Genomic DNA, 22,431 nt, shown 5'->3' with positions numbered 1-22,431 from the left:
AAAATGAGTAAATGATTTTGCGATGTTACATAAAATAGTTATTTACTATAAATTAATTTTGAACTGTATTAATTAAAAAGAACAATTAAACTACAGTTTTGGCTGAATCTATCCGTGAGTATTTAAACAAATCTTCATCAAATAGGCTATGGATTAAGCGTAGGCAAGGGTCGGGGGAAATATACAGACAATGTTTGGTTGAATGGACACTTAAATTGTCAAATAGTTATATATGCAGGTGTAGAATATTTAGATTTTTTTGCCATTGTTTGGGATTGAACAGACAGTTCATCTGTTATTAATTCTTCCTAATTTGTTTTGTTTCAGGTATGGATTTGTCCACATTGGCTAAAGAGCAAGAAAACTTCTTGAGATACGCAATTCTGATAGTTGATCATTCGAAAGAGGCACTACAGGATCTTGTTGAATTAAATTTGAAAAACAAACATCTTGCATTCGATGAATTCCTCAATAAGAATCAGCATGAAATTTACCATTTATGCTATGACTCACGATGCTGTTTATGTCAAAATACACCACCTAGAAGAAAACGCATTATATTTCCTTCGCAGTTGGAATTATTGTTCGATAAATACAAAAAGTTACCTTCACACAGAGGGATTGGACATAACGACTTCTGCTGTAGTTATGCAAAAGTTGGTATCACTTCGCAAGTGTTAGATCTTTCACTTGCACGATGTTTGTTGGTGAATTGCTGTTTGGATGTGTTTTGGTTCACCAGTTTAACCTCACATAGTCAAACATTGGAACAATTTCTCAATTCAAATAAGCATACTATTTACCATCTCTGGAAAAACAACCAAAACTGTTGTCAGTGTCAACCTGGATTCATTTTCCCGTGTAATGATTCTTTAATCACTGAAAATGAATGGAACAGTATGTTCAGCGCACTATTGTCGCCCTGCGAAAATGATAGAAAAAGAATGTCAACAGGATCGTCAAGTGTTTGTTCCGTTGGAGCTACACCTGGTATTGCTACACAAGACATTAATCTAGAAGGTCAGCGATTTATCCTTCAAAAGTGCAGCCATATTAGTAAAGCTGTAGATTTCCTAGTTGAACAAAGAAATTTGAGATTTGCTCATGTACCAGAGGCAAAAATACCAGATAGTGACTTTAGACTGTTTTTAAAGGATATTGAAACCCATCTTCTTGGAATATCTCGTGTTTGTGGAAAGGAAACTCACGTGAAAAATATTTTGAGAGATCTTCAATTGAAACCATTATCTTTGAACATGTTAAGAAAATATGAAAAACTACTTCATAAAAACATGGAAGCAATCAACAAGGTATAGTTTATTTTAATGTTTGAGCGTTGAAACGGTAAATACAAAGTCAACTTCAATAAATGTTTAAGATGTTGTCATCAACGTCATCGACAGTATTTATCATAATCAATAACCAATTGCAAGTTATCCATAACTTTACCATATACAAAATATTTAGAAAAAGTTTTTTTCTTAAAGTATTTGAAATGTTTGAGTGTTATTGTTGAAATTGCGACTTAATCGTATTTTGAAAATGTATTACCGTATGCATGTGTTCTCATAATTAAGGTAGTCTGCATTCATGTGTTATTTTCTCTTCAAGTTGTAGTATCGACGATACCGACTTCTTAATTGTAGTTGTTTGTGCTCAATTGTTTATGAAGACTTATGCTTTAAATATTGTAAAATGGCCGATATGAATTCGATATGAACATTATGAATTTCAATATGATTTGTTTGACTAAGCTAGCTATCTTCTTTTTCGGTGGTTTCGATATCGTCATTTAACTTTTCCCTCATAAATTGATTGAATGGGGTTATATCATTGTGCTATTGCCAACGTATCATCGATAATTACCACATAGGTGCAATATCGACAAATCAAGTTCATTTATGTTGATATGATATAAATATTGATATCGTCATTTTTTTTTATCTGATTAATTTTTTTATCAAAGTTATTGTTTCGATATTCTATATGGTGTGTCTTGATTGACAAATCAATAAAATTGAGAATGGAAATGGGGAATGTGTCAAAGAGACAACAACCCCATCATAGAGCAATGGGTCTTCAATGCAGCAAGGAACTCCCGCACCCGGAGGAGTCCTTTAGCTGCCCCCTACACAAAATGTATATTAGTTCAGTGTTAATGGACATCATTCTAAACTGCAAATTATACACAAGAAACTATAATTAAAAATGATACAAGAATATCAAAGGCTTGAGGCTCCTAACTGGGGATAGGCGCAAAAATGCGGCGAGGTTAAACATGTTTTGAGATGTCAGCCTACCCCTATACCTCTAGCCAATGTTGAAAAAGTTCACTCATGTTTATATAATATAAATTCTGATATCGTTATTTCTTTTCACCTGATTAATTTCCTTATCAACGTTATTGTTCCGATATTCTATATGGTTTGTCTATATTGAAATAATCAACCAAAAACTGAATCGTATTCAAAATTGAGATGTGTTTCGATTTTAATTCGCCTTTTGCTTTCAGCAATTAACTGTCAAATGTATTTTCACCGAATCGACTCATTACGGAATCGGACTTTAGGTTGTCATAAAAAACGTATACATTTAACAAATTACAAAAAGTATAAAAGAAGCAATAGGTAATACACGAACTTAATAATATGTATCAATGATTTGTGTTTATTTTTATATGAACGTTAATTTAATTCGAGGGAAACATACGCAGTACTTTGCATTTCGTTATCTGACGATTTGTTTTGTATTTTTGGTTAAAGAACTGTTTAAACCTTTAACTTTAAATGTTAAAATATGCTATAACTGTTTTATCAGAAATCGTTAATTGGCAACTTGTTAAATGTGATCATTTTATGTCAAAACACCATTCCCTAGTAGAGATTTAAACTGTTAGATCAGAATTATAAACATAACGCACAAGATTCCAAGCAAAAATTCAACTGACTTAAAACTGCATTACCATCCGTTGAACAGATGAAAATATGATAATTTTAACTTTCAATTTTCCCATTTGGGGTAATAGGTTTAAGACATCCTTGTTTTTCAAATGCTTTCGGTTGAGTCTTCGTAATAAGGTATATCTAACTAAGCGCTTTGGACGCACGACATAAATAAATAAAAAAATATTTCAATTTGGACTAAAATCATGATTTTAAGATTTCTTCAAATATATATTTACATTATTTCGATTTAACTTTTAGAATGTGAATCTCCAACACAGAACCACTAGACAATCCATTCCAAGACTTGTAGACAAATCAAGCAAGATAAGAAGGATTGAAGAACGAGTAGATGCACTAGAGACTTCAGTAGCTGCAATCACAGAGGAGGTAAAGGACCTAAGTAAAATTATCAAAGGTAGGAATATTTTTATATTTTTTTCTTACCGTACTAATCTTTTATACTCACTATTTAAGTATCAAGAAGACTACGCTTCTTGCTAGCTAATTTTTTTCAGTTTTTTTAAATTTTTATTATTTGTTCATTTTTGTTTAACATGTCTAATGCAAATTAATTATGAAATTTGGATATATACTTGACACTGGGCAATTGTAGAAAATCGTATCTTCGTATATATATTTTTTTGTTTCATTCCCATCAATTCATTGTATCTCTTTTTATTCAATATTTAACATGTTTAACGAAGTGTTAAATTCTGTAAACACGTTGTATTTTATCAACTTAAATAGATATATTGTTATTCGAAGGGTATTACTACACCAAGTAACGCTTGTGGTAAACTGAACATTCATACAGTGATGAGTAATATTCCAAAATTCTGTTAAAGGATATGCATTTTTTTAAACCCATTGAGTTATGTCATATGCAACTGGTAGCCATATTAACAAATATGCAAATGAATATATAACCAACTGCTTTATTGCAAAACATCAATGCCCCTCACATTAATATATCCTGGAATTCAATGTCTTATCAAACAATAACAGCCAAACAGCCTGCATGTGTAGATTATACAAATATCACTGTAAAGCTACGTCCGCAGCCGGTCTACTTTTGTATATTGCTTTTTATTATTGCTGTATAAACTTTCATGACCTCACAAAGTATATTGCAGTCGCATTCCAATGACGTATTAATTAACGTTATGTGAACAGATAAATTTACGTTTTGTTTTCAAGCGGTTTTGTTTTGAATGAAAATATTTTTAATAGCAGAATTGATTTTTTCCTACTTCGCCATTCTTCAAGTTCAAAATTTGAGTGTGTAAGACACCAAATCAACTATGCAACTCATGTCATTATCAGAGAATATCATAGTGAATTTGCAATTCTGAAGCATAGGAAAAATCATACATTTTTGTCTCAAATCGGAACAATGTGTTCTTTGTTATCAGTCAGTGTTGCTTTATGATAATATTAGTTTGAATATGTATCTATTTATAGTTTGCCTATATGTTATATTTAATATGTCAGTTATCTAGATATAACAATTCTTTCTTTCGCTTTGCTTGTAGACCGATCAAAAAGACAAAGACTTATAGGTAAGTTTATTATATGCATGTTACATTTATTTATAGATAGAAAATTTAAGATCTGGTAATTAAGTGGATTATGAGTTATAACGAACGGAAAGCGCTAACAGAAACAATGCCAGTTTAAATGTGATTTTTCTTTATATATATAAGAAAAAGTTAAGTAAAGTCCGTATGCTGGTAACATATAAGAAAATTATTAAAAGATAATAACGGTTTCAATACATCCCTTTTTTACTAGTACTTTCACTGCTTTCGCAGATCTTCAGGTAATGTGACTTGGAGAAAATCATTTTGACGATTGACCATATACAATGGAAATATTTGAAATCGTCCATTAGAACAACGATGGAAATGGTCGTTTGACCTGATGAGTGTTAAATATTCATGGTTGGTTTGCTGTCTATGTAAAGTCATTCTAGTCCGCGGTTCATTTTTCGTCTTTCCAGCATAGAATTCTTCACAATTTGAACATATGAGAGAATAGATGACGTTTGAACTTTTACAAGACATATTTTGCTTAACAGTAAAGTGCTTTCCATTTTTGAAATAAATTGAACTTTCTTCTATTAAATTTGGACAGGTCATACATCGTTTATCGTGACATTTTTTTACAATTGGCACAGATTCATTAAAGTCAAATTTCGAAGATGTTAAATATCGTTTCAGACTTTTCGACTGTCTTTTGCTGTTGATAATTTTCTTTTTTTGTCAGACTTTGTCCATTTTTACACATTTGTGTAAATTTGTTTCAATTTGTCGCATGAAACTAAATACAGCCCGTAACAGAGAAGTGATCGAATTGATGTTTCTTTACCGTCAAAATTAGCTACGTTATCGACAAACTTAATTGAGTAGTGACCGGACTATTGGTACTTTAACGTTTAAAAGATTGACAATGCTGACAAACGTTCAAGTGTCGATAATCAAGTTCAATACCGATAATATTGAAAATAATTCGAATAATATGAAACAAAATATGTCCATGACCATTTCGATTGGGCGAAAAGTAGTCATTTCTTCAAAGTCAGAACAGAAAAAAAAAGATTTATGGAAGGACGTCTTGATAGTATTATTTCCTTTACAATTTTACCCAAAACTGAAAGAAATATACTGGAAAACAATTAAAAAGGTGTATGATAGGAATGAAGTCCTTTATTTTTTCGGACTACAATGTGTACCGTATGTGTGATGAATTTGAATTCAATCAATAACTTTGAAATGTTTTCTCATATGTATACACAAAAGGAAGTACTGGTATTTGTACTTCTGTTAGAATATGTCTTCGTCCGTTTCACATGCCAAACTTTTTTCTAGTACAGTTAAAACGGGAAAAAATTTATGCCTTAACAGAGAGAGAAAAAAAAAACACATTTTAATATGGACGAATCGACAAAATAATTCAGCAAAATACATAATGATCATTGTTCGGAAAAGTCAACTTTTTAAAGAAACTTTCTAAATTATATTTCGGAAAAACTTAAAAAATGCATTTATTAAATAATTTGTTTGGTTTTATTTTTTTATTTTTATTTATTTATTTTTTTTTTATTTTTTTAAACAATATACTTTCCAGTATTCAAATAATTGTTTTGTACACTACTTTGTAATGTTTTTCACTGAAAATGTAGCATTGAGGTGTATTTTCCGGAATTGGCCGAGTATTACCGGAATGCCATGTGATAACGTTACGGAAAGGCATGTGATAACAATCGAAGCATGTGATAAACTTTTCATATCAGCCCGCTAAGCACCAATTCGAAAAATATGGAATTTACGTCAATTTAATGCTATTATCATACGGTAAAATTTATATGTTATTTAGTCGAATTATATGATAATGTAGATATAACTACCGCACAGAAAAAGTATCATGGATTTCGAGGCTTTCATATTCAAGGTTTTGAATTCTACCCTTGTTGAAAACCTATGGAGACCTCTACAGTCCCTTAAAACATCAACTCCTTTGTATTTCATAATATGTGTCATGAACAAAGACATATGTTCGATTGAATAATGATTTCCTCGTAACAAATGATAGAAATTTCGGAGATCCCGTATTTGATCCTTTACCGTTAAAATGAAAATGCCAATGACAGAGGTTGATTATAAAAAAATGTTTTACGGTGTTAAAAAAAACTTTGACTTAAACAATGAAAACTTACACGTTTGACATAAAATATTTTGTCGATGAAGAAAATTAAATTATGTCACTTCTGAAATAAGTTTGTCGATAACGTAACTTATTCTGACGGTAAAGAAACGCGAATTCGATCACTACTCTGTTACGGGCTGTATGTAATAATCTCGCGGATTATAACAAACGGAATAATTTTGTTTAAATTGTTCGATGATTCCTCGGTAGTTTCGGATTACCGTGATTCTGTAACATTAGGTCCTTTTGAATTTTGTAATTTATTACTTGTTCATGGTATTGTTGCTTCTTTAAATACGCTTTTATTCTTCCAGTGTTTTATTAGGTAATATGTCTGTACTTGTAATAGTAATTATTCTTGGCACTAGACTAAAAGGTATATTAATTTTACATATTTTGGATGGTTTGAATAAAAATTTAAATACATGTGTGTATCAGTGTCTTTAGAGAAGATATCTGTGACAATTTCATTGTCTTCCGTTATAATTACTAGCATATCCAAAAACGGCATTTCCCCGACATTTCTGTTAAAAGTGAAACGAATACGTGGATTTAAAGAATTGAAATCAGAATGAAAATCTGAGACAGATATATCCGAATTCCAGCTTAGAAAACAAGCGTCAAGAAATCGTTTCCAGTTTTGACGTAAGGAAATCGCAAATTCATTTCTGTATGACTCATTTGTTCGTATAATAATTGTTCCAAATATCCAAGTACCAAGTGGCATATAAAGGCGCCATTTTAGTACCCATAGCTGTCTTTTTTCTGAAATGTGCCGTTAAAGTTAAAAACATTTCTTTCTAGTATAAGTTTCAAAGATGCAAGGATAAATTATTTTGTAAATCTGTTGTCAATTACGTTTTCCGTATTTTCTAAACAATATTTTACGGCTGTAATTTCTAATTCATGAGGGATATTTGTGTATAGACTGACAATATCAAAATTAATGAGTTCTGATTTCGGATTTACAGTGTTTGGTAGATTATTTAAAAATTCCAAATCGTGTCGTATAAAACTTGGAACTGCACGACATAAAGGTTTAAGCACAATGTCTATAAAAGGGCTACAAATGCTGTTTAACGCTGTTGGGTCCGACCGCCCACAATTGGTCAAAATTTTAAATCAATCGGTTTAAATGTTCGATGTATTCCGTGTTCTGTTCTGAAACCACATTTGAAATTTCCTCACTTTTGTGAATTTTTGGTAAACCATGGAAAAAGCTTTCTGAAAATGTAGAATTTGAAATGTTATCTAACTCTTCTTCAAAACATTCCATCTTATGTTTCTTCAGTAATTTTGATATTATTGTACTTGTTTGTCACTCCAATTTTTTTCTCTGTCACCTCATAAGACATTTCATCTTGTAACATGTTTAAAATATTATCTGTGTAATACTCACGGTCCATGATTACAACTACATAACCTTAATCCTGTTCTTTTCTTATTATTGATTTATCTGATTTTAAATTCTGCAAAGCTGTTTTCTTCTCGTGGGTTAAACTGTCCTTGACATATGTATTGCTTGTAGGTGAATTTGTTTTTAATGTTTTAATTGTTTCTTCTAAATCTTTATCTTTTGTTGGTTTTATAATCCAGTCTGATTTATTTTTACCAGTGGTTTATTTTCTTATTCTTCGTTTTCTCCCTTATCCTCACAAAAAATATAATTTATCCTCAATCTTCTGCCAAATTCATCAATGTCGGATCCAAGTTGTGTTTTATCGTCATTAGGAGTTGATGTAAATTTTAATCCTCTTTTAAAAAGATTTATTTCCTTTAATTGTAATTTTCTTTGCGACAGGTTTATGATTCTAGGGAGATTTTTCCGTGTTTGTTAGGCTATTTCCTTCGGGAACGTCTCCTCGTCAGTCGTGTTACCTGATGATTGAATTTGGTTCCGTAAACTGCGGTCTGTTGTCCCTCCCCTTTGTCGTTCATCCTGCACTGTCCTAAAAAATTATTCTGTTTGTTTTTTTTCCTATACATGTAGTATCATTATCATTTACAACATTTTGTTGTCTTCTATCTGGTGCAGGAATTCTTCGTAATCTCAAATTATAGTTATTCTGATTCGCATTTGTAGTTTGTTTAGAATAATGCTTTTGATTTTGTTGATATTTTGGTTTATTTCGCGGCTGGGTGCGCGGATTATGTGATACTACTACTTGGTTTGTTAGGTTATTGTCGGTATTGTGTGAAGTTCCGGGATAATTTCTTTGTACTTTCATTGCTTTCCGTTGAAAGGTTTTCTTTCTATATGTGTTTATCAAACTGTGTGTTTTCTTCAGTAACGAATAAATCACCGAAATGTCCTTCGTATTCTTCAAGCCATCGCTGTATCTGTTCTCAGATTTGTACAGATTGAATTTCTTCTTTTTAACAATCAGATCTTTATAAATTTTAAATACTTTCTGTGATATCGGCGTTAAATTTTGCAACAACAGTTTCGTACATTTCTTCATCTATTTTTTTGTAGTTATGTTTGTAGTAATATAGTTTAATTTCAACCTCAAAATTACGAATACACATTCTCGCGGCGAATAGTAATGTCATCAGTGTGTTCTCTGTTCTCTGGGAATGGTTTTTGTCTAAACTTTCTTGGAATTATTGGCATTTCTTTTTCCAACCATGTTTCGTAAATGATTACAATATTTTGACTTTTGAGAAAGTTCCAGAAATTTTGTTGTCTCGAATTTGATTTTCGTTTCCACAATGAGATAATGGATTTTCTTACATTGTAAATATCTTGGGAAGAATTTATAAAAAGTTCTTGTGAGTTGACGGCTTGCTGCTATAATATCCATAATATTGAAAGATATTTTCAGTTCTCGTTTAAGAGTTTCAATAATTTTAGATTTATCAATGTTTTAAGTCTTTGAAATATTTATCAGCTCTTCATGAATTAATATCAACTTACTTGATAATTCTTTAAATGCTGTAGTCTCCATATTAATAATAATCATCAATTGTTCGAATCCCTAGTATTATCATGCCAATACATACGTATGTAGATAAGATAACAGTTGAATAAAGTCCGTATGCTGGTAACATATAAGAAAATTTAAAAGATAATGACGGTTTCAATGCATCACTTTTTACTAGTAAAATTGGTTAACCGCATGTGTGAACAGAACATTCAGTAGAGTGATGCCCAGCGACAGGTTCGGGAAAGCTTTGGATAAAGGAACTAAATGTGCATCATCAAAATGGCATCAATAAGAAATACTAACATGCAGTTTTGTTTTCATTCATTTTTATACGACCGCAAAAATTGAAATTTTTTTGGTCGTATATTGGTATCACGTTGGCGTCAGCGTTGTCGTCGTCGTCCGAATACTTTTGGTTTCCGTACTATCACTTTAGTTTAAGTCAATAGAAATCTATGAAATTTAAACACAAGGTTAATGACCACAAAAGGAAGGTTGTGATTGATTTTGGGAGTTTTGCTTCCAACTGTTTAGGAATAAGGGGCCAAAAAAGGGTACAATTAAGCATTATCTTGGTTTTCGCACCATAACTTAAGTATAAGTACATAGAAATCAATGAAATTTAATCACAAGGTTTATGACCATAAGAGGAAGTTTGGGATTGATTTTGAAAGTTTTGGTCCCAACAGTTTAGGAATAAGGGGCCCAAATTCGTATTTAATTTCAAATTGGTCTACATAAGGGCCAAAGGGTCCAAAATTAAACTTAGTTTGATTTTAACAAAAATTTAATCCTTGGGGTTCTTTGATATGCTGAATCTAAAAAAATACTTAGATTTTTTATTATTGGCCCAGTTTTCAAGTTGGTCCAAATCAGGATCCAAAATTATTATATTAAGTATTGTGCAATAGCAAGAAATTTTCAATTGCACAGTATTCAGCAATAGCAAGAAATCATCAATTGCACAGTATTGTGCAATAGCAAGAAATTTTCAATTGCACAGTATTGCGCAATAGCAAGGAATCTTCAATTGCACAGTATTGTGCAATAGGAAGTATTTTCACTTGCACAGTATTGCGCAATAGCAAGAAATATCTAATTGCACAATATTGCGCAATAACAAGAAATTTTTCTCATTTCAGATCTCATAAATAAAAAGAAAATTTCTTCAAATATTTTTTTGAGAGGATTAATATTCAACAGCATTGTGAATTGCTCAAAGGCAAAAAACAAAATTTAAGTTTATTAGACCACATTCATTCTGTGTCAGAAACCTATGCTGTGTCAACTATTTAATCACAATCCAAATTTAGAGCTGAATCCAGCTTGAATGTTGTGTCCATACTTGCCCCAAACGTTCATGGTTCACCCTCTGCGGTCGTATAAAGCTGCGCCCTGCGGAGCATCTGGTTTAATGTTAATATACACAGTCACGTGTATTGAATTATAGTGTTTTGTTTATATTATGAGATTCAAGATTTTGGATTAGAATCATTAGACCAAAACTTATCCGTATGACTGATCTATTTTTACACCTAATATCATTATTGTTAAAACTTTTGTAGCCTTTTCATCTGGTACTGGCTGTTATCAAAGGGAGACAATTCAAACTCAATTTCAATGTGTTTAAATCCCAGGAGAGATAAATCTTGTTACACTACAAACTGCTCAGAGTCTGAATGGACCCGGTTTTGTGCTCGACCAGTAAAATCGAGCACATATTTGACTCGACTAGTCTCGAAATTGTCTCGACTGTACTTAACTGTACTTAAGTGTATTCGACTAGGTCATAACTTTACTTGATTAGTCTAATTCAGTACTTGATTATCTTAGTGTAGTCTAAAATGGTCTTGACCAACGCTCGACCTGTCTTGACTAGTCTCGACCTGTCTTGACTTGTCTTGACCTTCAAATTTAGTTTTGACTTGTGTAAATCTGAGCCCATCTAACTAAATTCAATATTGATTTTACAAAATTCATGCTTATTAGGTAATTTCATTTATTGCTGTGAAATGAAAGAATTTGATTTTACAATAGGTAAAAATAAAAAATTATTATATAAATTCAGATAGGCATCATTTTTTTTTTATAACTTTTTCAAATCAACTTGGATTTTCATCAAACTATGCAGCTATCTTAGATATATATATATATATATATATATATATACAACTCGTCTAAACATCAACCCAACAATGTTAGATCTGTAAATTTGCTTTCGCAAATTTTTGGTTCTTCCCTCGCCGGGATTCGAACCCATGCTACTGTGATATCGTGACACCAAATCGCCTGCACTGCAGCCGTCCCGCTAGACATATTAAGCTTACTGAATCCTTTGTCATTTTGTTTTTTGTTGTATTTCTGTCAAATTTATAAATATATAATAAAAAGGAAAACAAAAGATGGCTCCCGGTTTGGACAAGTTTTGTTCAACTCATTCTTTAATTTTCTTTGTTTTGAGTCGCAAACTGTGTCTATTTTGATAATTTTTCGGATCTTCTAGTATTTTTCATGGTCATGACATTTAGTTGTCGACTTATGATACCGACTATCCTGTTGGTATCATCCGCTTCTCTGATAAAAACCTGAACTGGCATTCTTGTCTTATTTGTAGATTTTGTCTTACTGGTTACATTTGTAGAGCTCTAAAGTGCGATGGTACTCTAAAGTGCGATGGTCACGCTAAAGTGCGATGGTGTACGCTAACGTACGTTTGTGTCTCACGATAAAGTGCGATGGTTGTTTGTTTGCTAAAGTACGATGGTATATCACGCTAAAGTGAGATGTACCAATAGGTTCGAGGGCTTTATAAAACGCGTTAAAGAACACTTAATGTAAAAATAGTCCTTTTGTATAATCTAGTATTATAAGGTATACCATATGTGAAAGTCATTATAATTTAACCGTAGTCTTAAGTGATTCTAAAAGACCGACCACGTAATAATTGCTAGAACGTAATTTGGATGTCACAGAATACTATATGTCTTGTTAATGAATTTTTGAAAATTCGGGCGTATTAAATATTGTGATAATGTGTGTAGCTTAACGTTCACACGTTGTAGTCTATCACTAATGGGAACACAACCCCTTACAATCGTTTTTTTACATTACAGTTACAATATTCGATAATTGTCGGAATATGTAACATTATTTGTTTGATTAAATGAGAGAGAAAAGCGATGTTTGCCGAGCTTAATTTACCCTTTTCTTTGTAATGACTATACATCCATGTTATATTTTCCTGTAATGTACAACTAACGTTTCATCCGACAATTAATAATATTTACGCAATGTCTTCCGGCGTGTTCATTTTTAGTTTGTATAACTGTTAACGTCACAATCCATCTACGTTTCGTATGTCTATACTTTCGCAGACCATCGGACTTTAGAGTATGGAGAAATCGCACTTTAGCGTAGACCATCGTACTTTAGCGTCCCCATCGCACTTTAGAGTCCTACATATTTATCCTTTAAATTGTCTCCTTATTTGTTAGATGCGCAGTTTATGTTCTATTTACATTAAATAGTTAAAAGGTAAAGCCAAACTGGACCAGTTTTCACAGTGCAATTGGCAATATCGTAGGATTTTGCAACAAAGCATGAATCATACGGTAGAAAAAAACAAGATTGAAGAACATTTAGTTGGTTTTCAAAAATGTCAAAACGTTTTGTACAATTCAGTTTAAATCTTATATACATTTTTTTGTTGTACATGTTGTATCTTCCCTTTCTGTTACTGTAGAAGAAGATATTGCATATACATGTATGGTTTAAAATGGTAAATTTGAAATCATCCCTTTATAAATTTTTATGGACGGCATCACGAGTTGGTTGACCGTTAAAGAATACATGTTTCACAGATGATATCGGATATGTTCCCTATGTCGAAACTACAACTCTGTTCCCTTTTCCCGAATATGACCTACCGAATTAACTATTTACCGGCTATGTAATAACATTAGCAACACGACTGGTGACACATGTGGAGCAGGATGTGCTTACTTTTCCGGACCATCTGAGGTCACTCCCGTTTTTTGGTGATGTTCGTGTTGCTTAGTGCTTTAGTTTTCTATGTTGTGTATTGTGTACTATTATTTTTCAGTTTGTGTCTTTTTTCCATGACCACATGAGATAACCTCCGTTTTTGATTTTCTTTACTTAAAGTGCATCAGTGAAAATAATGAATAAAAAATACATGCAGTACAATCATACAACACTTGTTTTTGATTATGTCTAACATTGATAGGATCCTCCTTAAATGTTTGTACGATTAATACTCCTAGCATAATATCTGAACTTCTACCAGTAGATTGGAATTCTTATTTATACAGGATTCTAATTAATATAGATAGGATATGATAAGTTTTGTCCTGACGAGGGAAGCGCTTCATTACCGGAAGAAAAACACGGAATGCTGTTTACTAGATTTCTACATTAATTTAAGCTGATGCTAAATCGACGAGAATGTTAAAAAGTTATAATCTTTCGATGTCTAGGTCAACTAAATTCTCTATATAATATTATGACAATCTGTCGTTTATATATTAACTTTCATATTGTGTTGTTTCTAAAAAGTGTCCTCTATTTGAACAATTATCCAATAGGTATGCATTGAATCCCAATTGGAAATAAATCCTGCTCTTCATTTCTTAAGACTTGTTGGGTGTTCGACCCAAACAAGTTAAATTGAAAAGAAGATTCATAACATGTTATTGGCAATGATCAAATTATATGATCTTAAACATATAATACCATCAAGATTGTTCACTAATTCGAGAAACGTAATGCAATAACCAATGATTGAGTCAGATATAACCTCCTGTTCTATATCGTTGAAATCATATCGTGCATTATTACACGTCTTACTTGAATATACAATAGAACACACCCGCGAAATCGCGGGCATATACAGCTCGTAAACTGCTGTAGGGTGATTTTTTTGTAAAAGATATTATGTAAGGAATTTCATAAAAGGTATCAAAAGCCCTCTCCCTTTTTCCAAAGTCCCATATTTGTTTCCTTTCTGTTGAATTCAATTATTTACGTGTTTCGTACCTCAGACCACAATTATTATTCTTCTTTGCTACAATGCATCTTTTGGTAAAAATCAAATTAAATTAAAAATTTGCACCGCTTCAAACATGAAATAAATGTAACTGCTTATATATAGACCATTATTAGTGTAATAAAATATGCTTCTAGGACAGTCCATAAGTGCTTTTTCTTTTGAGAGCCTTATTAACATGCCAATGGTAGGATATGAATCTTGTATAAATGACTAAGACCGACTAAGGTCAATTTGAGGGTGGTCGAGGGAGGGGTCCTGATCCCGAAATCCCGGGTTTAAAAACATGAAATCCCGAGATGCAGAATTTAAAGAAATTCATATCCCGAAATCGAAAAATATATTCCCGGATCCCGAAAGGGGTAATCCCGAAAAAAAACACACGACCCCGACGTCCCGAAAAAGGTCCTGCCTCCCTTTAATCTCTACCCTTCTTTCCTTTTTGCCAAATCACTACTTTCGCTTCCAACAATAAACTTTCACTTCCAACAATAAGTTTTTATGACCCATTTATGGGCGTTATGTTTTCTAGTCTGTGCATCCGTTCGTTCGTCCGGTCGTTCGTCCGTTCGTCTGTCCGTTTATACCGCTTCAGGTTAAAGTTTTGGGTCGACGAGGTTTTTGATAATGAAAAATTACACTATATTAAATGTTCTTCATTTAGATCAAACTTCTGCTGAAATTGAGACCCACGAAAAAGACGTCCCATACGTAGAGATAGAAGCACTTAGACACTGTATCAAGTTATTAGAAAGCAGAAATGTTGTGGTATTGACTGGCAGAGAAGGCAGTGGTAAAAGTAGAAATGGGTTAGAAATACTGCGACAGTTCAAGGAAAGACACAAAGACTTTGATGTGTTTAAATTGATAGGACTTCATTATGTATCTGACATTGTTAAATGTAATGTGACAAGTATTGTCCTTTTTGATGATGCTTTTGATAAAACCTGTGAACAATTTGCTAACGATAAACATATTCTTGATCACTTATACTATTACATTACACTTAATAAGGTCAAGTTAATTTTCACAATGAGAAACACTGTGAGACATGCATGCAATAGGTTATTGTCAACTCACAGACTATTTTATGACTTACTTGATATTGACCTAAATTCAAAAAAATTTAAGCTGACTAAGGTAGAAAAAGGAAAAATTCTTACAAAGTATTGCGACATAAACAAAATTAAAATATTTGAGAAGGTTGGGGACAAAACGAATCAGTCGGTGTTCCATGAGGCTGGAATTGATAATAAAGAGACTATTCAGACGGTTTCCGATCAAGTTTCTGTATTTGTCAACAGAGAAATGATAGATGAAATCATACAAACAGACCCTTTTCTTGGATTTCCATAATGCTGTCGACTATTTACCGAGCATAGAAACAATACTATGTTAGATGCCACTATCTTCAAATGGCCACCTCATACTTTAGTTAAGGATATTGAGAAATGGAGAATTGAAGGTAAACATGATTCTGTCAATGGACTTAAGTACGTAGCATTGATTTGTATATTATCAATGGGGAAATCCTATGACATTAACGAATATTACCTGGGTTCCAATTTTAAAACTTATTCGTTACATGAAAAGAATATTGATGTGAAGATTTGTAATGAAATTTTTCAAGAATGTTGCAACAAAAACTCAGAAGTTTATGAGCATGATATAAAATATGCTTTAGACGAACTGACGGCAGGTTGTTATCTGGTTAAGAAAGATGGAACTTACTACTTTCAACACCCTGCTTTAGAGGACACCATCCTCGTTTCGTATAGCAAGATAAACACAAAAGCAATCATACCATTGCTGAGTTTCGAACATATGATGGATTTAGTTAGACTACAAGATTACATTGAGCAAGAAAATGAGATATTTGTAAAAATACATAAAAAGTATTATTATGATCTTGCTTTACACTTCATTTCATTAATATGTCATGCATTTGATATTAGACTGATGAAATGCAGCACATTTGCAAAAAACGATATGGACTTTATACACCAATTGCTTATTTGTTTAAATGATAAAAGTGAGACTTCACTGTTGCTTAAATCAAGTAATCATGACTTATTTTATTACTTTCCTTTATGTTTACTACAAAACCTAGGAGAACTTGATGACAATAAGTTGACTGCAAATCATACTAAAGATCAATTGTTAATATCAATGGCCATTGAAGGCCAAACCATTACCTTTGTCGTAGACCCATCTGAATCTCTTGTCTGTGCATTTGAGGATAAAAATGAAAGAATCATTATCTGGTTGGCAAAAAATACCGACCATTCCTTACTCAAATTTGATATTTCGTTGTATGAATACATTATTGATACTAGTTTAGGATCTATACCGTTACTATTACAGAATTTTGATCATGATAAGTTTGATATGACGACTTTACTCTCGCACGTATGCATACTTGGTTTCAATAAAGACAATCGTATAATAGATTGGATGATGGACAATATCAATAATTCCTTAATAGATTATGATACCATGTTTGGAAACGAACTGTTTTTTGACATTTTCGATTCAGAGAAATACTTTAACTTGATCCTACATATCCGAAATAAGGTAAACAGCAAATTGTTTGACGTCAGCAAAGCAGTAAAAAATTGGTGCATTTACAGGGGGGTAGAAATAGTTCAACGGGTGCTGCAGGATGGTGATAATAAAATATTGGATGAAGAAGAACTAATCGACATACTGATTGATTATAATGAACAGGAGAGAAACATGCATAGAGAACATGAAGAAAAGAATGAACAAGTTGTTGAACAATTGTTACAGACAACTGGAGTGAAATATCACGATTTAAACAGACTTGTAGGAGTGGCCTCTGAGAGAGGGTGGCTTAATGTTTTAGAATTATTATTCCAACATGACACCAACAAATCATTTCATACAGATAAAGTGATAGAAGATGCATTACAACAACTGGGGAATGGTGCGCATTGCGAGAAAACTTTTCGACTTATAATGAAATACTATGTAGATTATATCGATGTTAACATTCTGATGACGAAAGCAATTGATGTTGGATGTCATAGTGTTGTCGAAGAATTATTGTTGAAAACAGTGGACAATATTTCATATCATCTTGATACGACATTAAATAAGTTGAGGTCTCATCAGCAAACCTGTATGTTAACTAGGTGCAGTGAGAAAGTTGTCGAACAACTATTACTGGCAACTGGGGTAGAATATAGCAATTTGAGCAAATTTGTAGGTGTGGCCTTTAGAAGAGGTTGGTGTAATGTTTTAGAATTATTGTTTAAACAGGACATCGACAAATCATTTCATACAAATAAAGTGATAGAAGACGCATTACAACAACTGGGGAATGGTGCGCATTGTGAGAAAACTATTCGACTTATAATGAAATACTATCTAGATTATATCGATGTTAACATTCTGATGGAGAAAGCAATTGATTTTGGATATCAAAGTGTTGTCGAAGAATTATTGTTGAAAACAGTGGACAATATTTCATATCATCTTGATACGACATTGAATAAGTTGATGTCTCATCAGCCAACCTGTTATTTATCTAGATACAGTGAGAAAATTGTCGAACAATTATTACTGGCAACTGGGATAAAATATCACGACTTGAACAAAGTTGTAGATGTGGCCTGTAAATGGGGGTGGCTTAATGTTTTAGAATTATTATTTAAACATGACGTTGACAAATCGTTTCATAAAGATAAAGCAAAGGAACATATATTGATACTATTTGGCAATGGTGCGCATCGCGAGAAAACTATTCAACTTATAATGAAATACTATGTAGACTATATCGATGTTAACTTAATGATGGAGAAAGCAGTTGATGTTGGATGTCATAGTGCTGTCGAAGAATTATCTTTAAAAAAAGTGGGCAATATTTCTTATCTTCTTGATATTACCTTAGATAAATTGCGGCATCAACAGCTTAGTCATGGTTTTAAAATATTTGAAAGCGACCATGGAAAGATACTTTTGTTACTTTTACAAAAGAATAACACAAAACTCGTTGATTTAAACGGTGTTATGAATGATGTATGTCATATTGGTCATTCACCAGCAATTAAGTGGTTACTTGAAAATAAATCTTCATTTTCCTTCGATATAAGAAAAGTCATGAACAATGCCTGCTTTCGTGGAGATCTTGAACTTGTCGATTACCTTTTTCAAAAATACAGTGATGTAGATTTCGATTATAAAACTGCAATGATAAAGGCTTGTCGACATGCACAGTGCAACACATTAGATGTTTGTAAATGGTTATGGAAAAACATAGACCGTAGTATGTTCGATATGAAAGCAGCCCTAAATAATGCAAGTAAATACGACAATACTGAAATTGTGAAATGGATCCTTACAGATCTTGACACGGAATTATATGATATCGATGCTGCAGTGTTCAGTGTTACTGAACATGGAAACGAAGATACATTACAGTTGTTATTGAATCAATCTGGTATACACATGCTTGATATTCAATCTGCATTAACTCTATCGTGCCGGAATGAACGCAGTTGTTTAGGCGTTGCAAAACTGTTATACAGACGTGCGAATACATTAGATTTAGACATGAATGCTGTATTATCAGAAGCATGTAAATACTATAGGATTGATTTTATACAATGGATAATTGCAACGTGTGATCAAAATAAAACTGTTACTAAAACCAACTACGGAAACAAGAATTGTATTAACAGTCTTGACAAATATCATGTCGACATGGACCATGCGGTCACCTGTATACTCGATATGAATACTCCTGAGCAGAAAAGGGATTATGTTAATGAAACTAAAACACAGCTTTTAATGCTTATCCTCAACAAATCCGATCCAAGTATAATTCATATTTACAAACTTTTAACAGAAGCTTGTAAAAAAGACTGGTTAGAAATTTTCCATTGGATACTTGGAAGGGTAGACAATGCTTGTCTTAATATTGGTGAAATCATAAATTTCGCTTGTCGATTTGGATCTTTTAATATCATTAAGTGGTCATTAAGAAATATTGATATGGAGCTTGTAGATGTTGATAATGTTGTGGTTGAATCATGTGGCTTTGGGTGGCTTGAATGTGTGGTTTTAATCTGGAAACACTGTGACAACTACAAATTGCAAGCAGCAATGAATGAAGCTTGTACTTACGGTCGACTTCATATAGCTGAGTGGCTCCTACAAAACGTTCATTATCAACTTTTTAATATACCGATGCTTTTAAAGGAGACAGGTCGAAATGGATGGATTAAAATGTTTAGTTCCCTTCTTCAACATTTCCATTTTGATAAATCTGAAATGCATATTGCAACAATCCAAGCATTGGAAAACAATTATCTGGAGATAGCTGAGCTGGGTATAACAAAAGTTGGCAAAGAAGGTTTCGATTTTTCCTCACTTTCGGAGACTGCATATGTCGGGGCAAATAAAGAAGGTGTGGTAAACTTTTTACTGCACAATATTGATCCCAAAAGCATAGATATAGCCACTATTATGACAAACGCATGTTTATTTGGATGGAAAGACATAGCAATTTTTATTTTAGACAATGATTTAGGCAGTCGTTGTGATTTATCACTTGCATTTAATACAGCTTGTGACAATGGAGAACTAGAAATCGTGCAACTTCTATTAGATAAAGTTGACCCTCATATTCCTACCGCTGTTGAAAAAGCAATGCATTCAGTAGCTGTTAAAGGATGGGATGAAATAGCTTTATTGCTATTAGACAATTTTGAACACACACGGCTAGATACTAGAAACGCCCTAATTGAAGCGTGTCGCCATGGAGAAATAGATGTTGTTCAAGCAATACTCCAGAAGGTAAACAATAACCTGCTAGACGTCAAAGCCGCTCTTAATAAAGCATGTGAAAATCATATGCATGAAGAACTTGTCTTGTGGATTTTAGACAATATCGACCAACAAAAAGTAGATTTGAAAAATGTCAAAACACAGGCAGGTCGACATAAATGGAGGAAAGTTCAATTTTCTATCCAAGATGTAGACAACGATGAAGTCGTTCAAGAGATTGAAACAGATAACATCATTATCATAGAATAGTGTAGCTTAATGAATCAAATAAACCAAACTTGACATATAAGACGGTAGAAAACTTAATCGACCATTTACCGAGGGAAAGGTATAGTTATAGCGAGCAAACTTAGGACAGAGTATTCGTCGCTTATTTTGATCAGTGAAAGTCTTCCTCAAACCCCATGATGGATTTTTTAAATTTCTTATTTTCTTCTATTCGTTTACCATCTCTAAACATGCATGCATCAATTATTAATATTTCTAAATATATAATTTCCCATTTATCTTTACATTTGTATGTATCATCACTGTAAATGGTTTGAAGAAATTCAATGCCTTTAAATAGATAGAAAAAGAAGAAATAATATTAAGAACACGTGTTTCATAGATATTTTTTGTAAGTAAATAGTGTAATATATGTATATTGAATTTATAACAAATATAATTCTATTGGTAAATGTAACTTATTTAGTGCATACAGACAAAAATTGAGTTAAATGTTAGAAATATGTGTACCTTTTACAAAATGTTTTATCACTGTTTAATCTCACTTATGGTTAATGAATATACATTTGACCTATTCTTCTCCTGTATAACGTTCCCTAGCCGGTTTGTGTATTTGCATGTTTTGTCCGGTTGTTGAGTTATATTTGTACAATTTGTTTGAAAGTTTTGGAATTGTAGTATTTTTTTAATGATTTTTTTCTTTTTTTCTAGTTGCATTAAACACGACACATATGAATAAATATGAATTTATTGATAACTTGAGATTTGTTTCCAATAAAAGGTTGTTGTCTCTTGTTTTCATTATTTCTGATGATTAGCATTGGTTATTCCTCGTGTGAATATTTGAATAGTAAGACAGAAATAGTTTCAATCACTTAAACTGGCAGTAGCTTACATATATCATAGCTGCTCTCTTGTATTTTATATAGGATTAAACATTATTTAATTTTCATCACAGTTATAAGTATACTTTTAATTCCCTTCATGAAGAGTTTTTGGAAGCTATGCAATTTTTTATTCAGTTGACCACATATGACATGTCACTCATTGTATATATCATAACTGCGAAATCGAATATTTTTGATACTTTTATGTTAGATATGTCCTTTTTGTTTTCCCCCTATAAGTGTTTCACTATGATTTACCTTGAATGCATCACTGTGGTATACATGTTAATATACTGCAGCTATACTATATGAAAAATGTGAGATATCGAATTATAAATATTTTAGAAATAGTGTGACGTTTTTTTCTTACATTTTTATAAAACTGTTATATTTATAATATTGTTATATCTATAATATTGTTATATTTTTCAAGACATATCTGTATTAACAAGAATATTTTTATATCTATATGTGCTGTTGAAAATCGAATCCAAAAACACAAGATGCACTTTTTGTTTGAGAGGTACTTCTCTGAATTTGTGAATAGGGAGGTTACACATTTTGTATTTAAGTTCTTACTTATGGGATGTTAAGAGCCTTTTTTAGGTAACAACATATATAAGAAAGCATATTCCATTCCCGATATTATCATATGTATTTCTGTTATTTAAATGTAATGTGTCTCTTCTTTTTGTTCCTCTAAAAGTGTTTATATATGATCGACATTGAATACATCTTGTGTTATGTATGTTTATGTACTTCAGCAATATTCAAAATGTGAGATATCGAATTGTACATATTTTCAATAAACCTTGTGACAATTTTTTATACTTGGTTCCTATATTGTATTGTTATATCTGTGT

At 32.1% G+C, this 22,431-nt stretch overlaps 1 protein-coding gene across 1 annotated transcript; it reads left to right on the top strand.

Moving 5' to 3' along the window:
• Positions 1-330: 330 nt before the first annotated feature.
• On the top strand, positions 331-21,037 carry LOC139482382 (uncharacterized). The gene is made up of 4 exons (XM_071266245.1): positions 331-1,310; positions 3,204-3,360; positions 4,478-4,504; positions 15,307-21,037. The coding sequence occupies exons 1-4, from the start codon at positions 900-902 to the stop codon at positions 15,996-15,998; spliced, it is 1,287 nt and encodes a 428-aa protein (XP_071122346.1). The 5' UTR covers positions 331-899; the 3' UTR covers positions 15,999-21,037.
• The last annotated feature ends 1,394 nt before the right edge of the window (positions 21,038-22,431 follow it).

Source organism: Mytilus edulis, chromosome 7 (assembly GCF_963676685.1).
Source record: "Mytilus edulis chromosome 7, xbMytEdul2.2, whole genome shotgun sequence".
Taxonomy (NCBI): domain Eukaryota; kingdom Metazoa; phylum Mollusca; class Bivalvia; order Mytilida; family Mytilidae; genus Mytilus; species Mytilus edulis.
The sequence above is the reverse complement of the archived record's forward strand: the minus strand, read 5'-3'. Positions and strand labels throughout refer to the sequence as shown.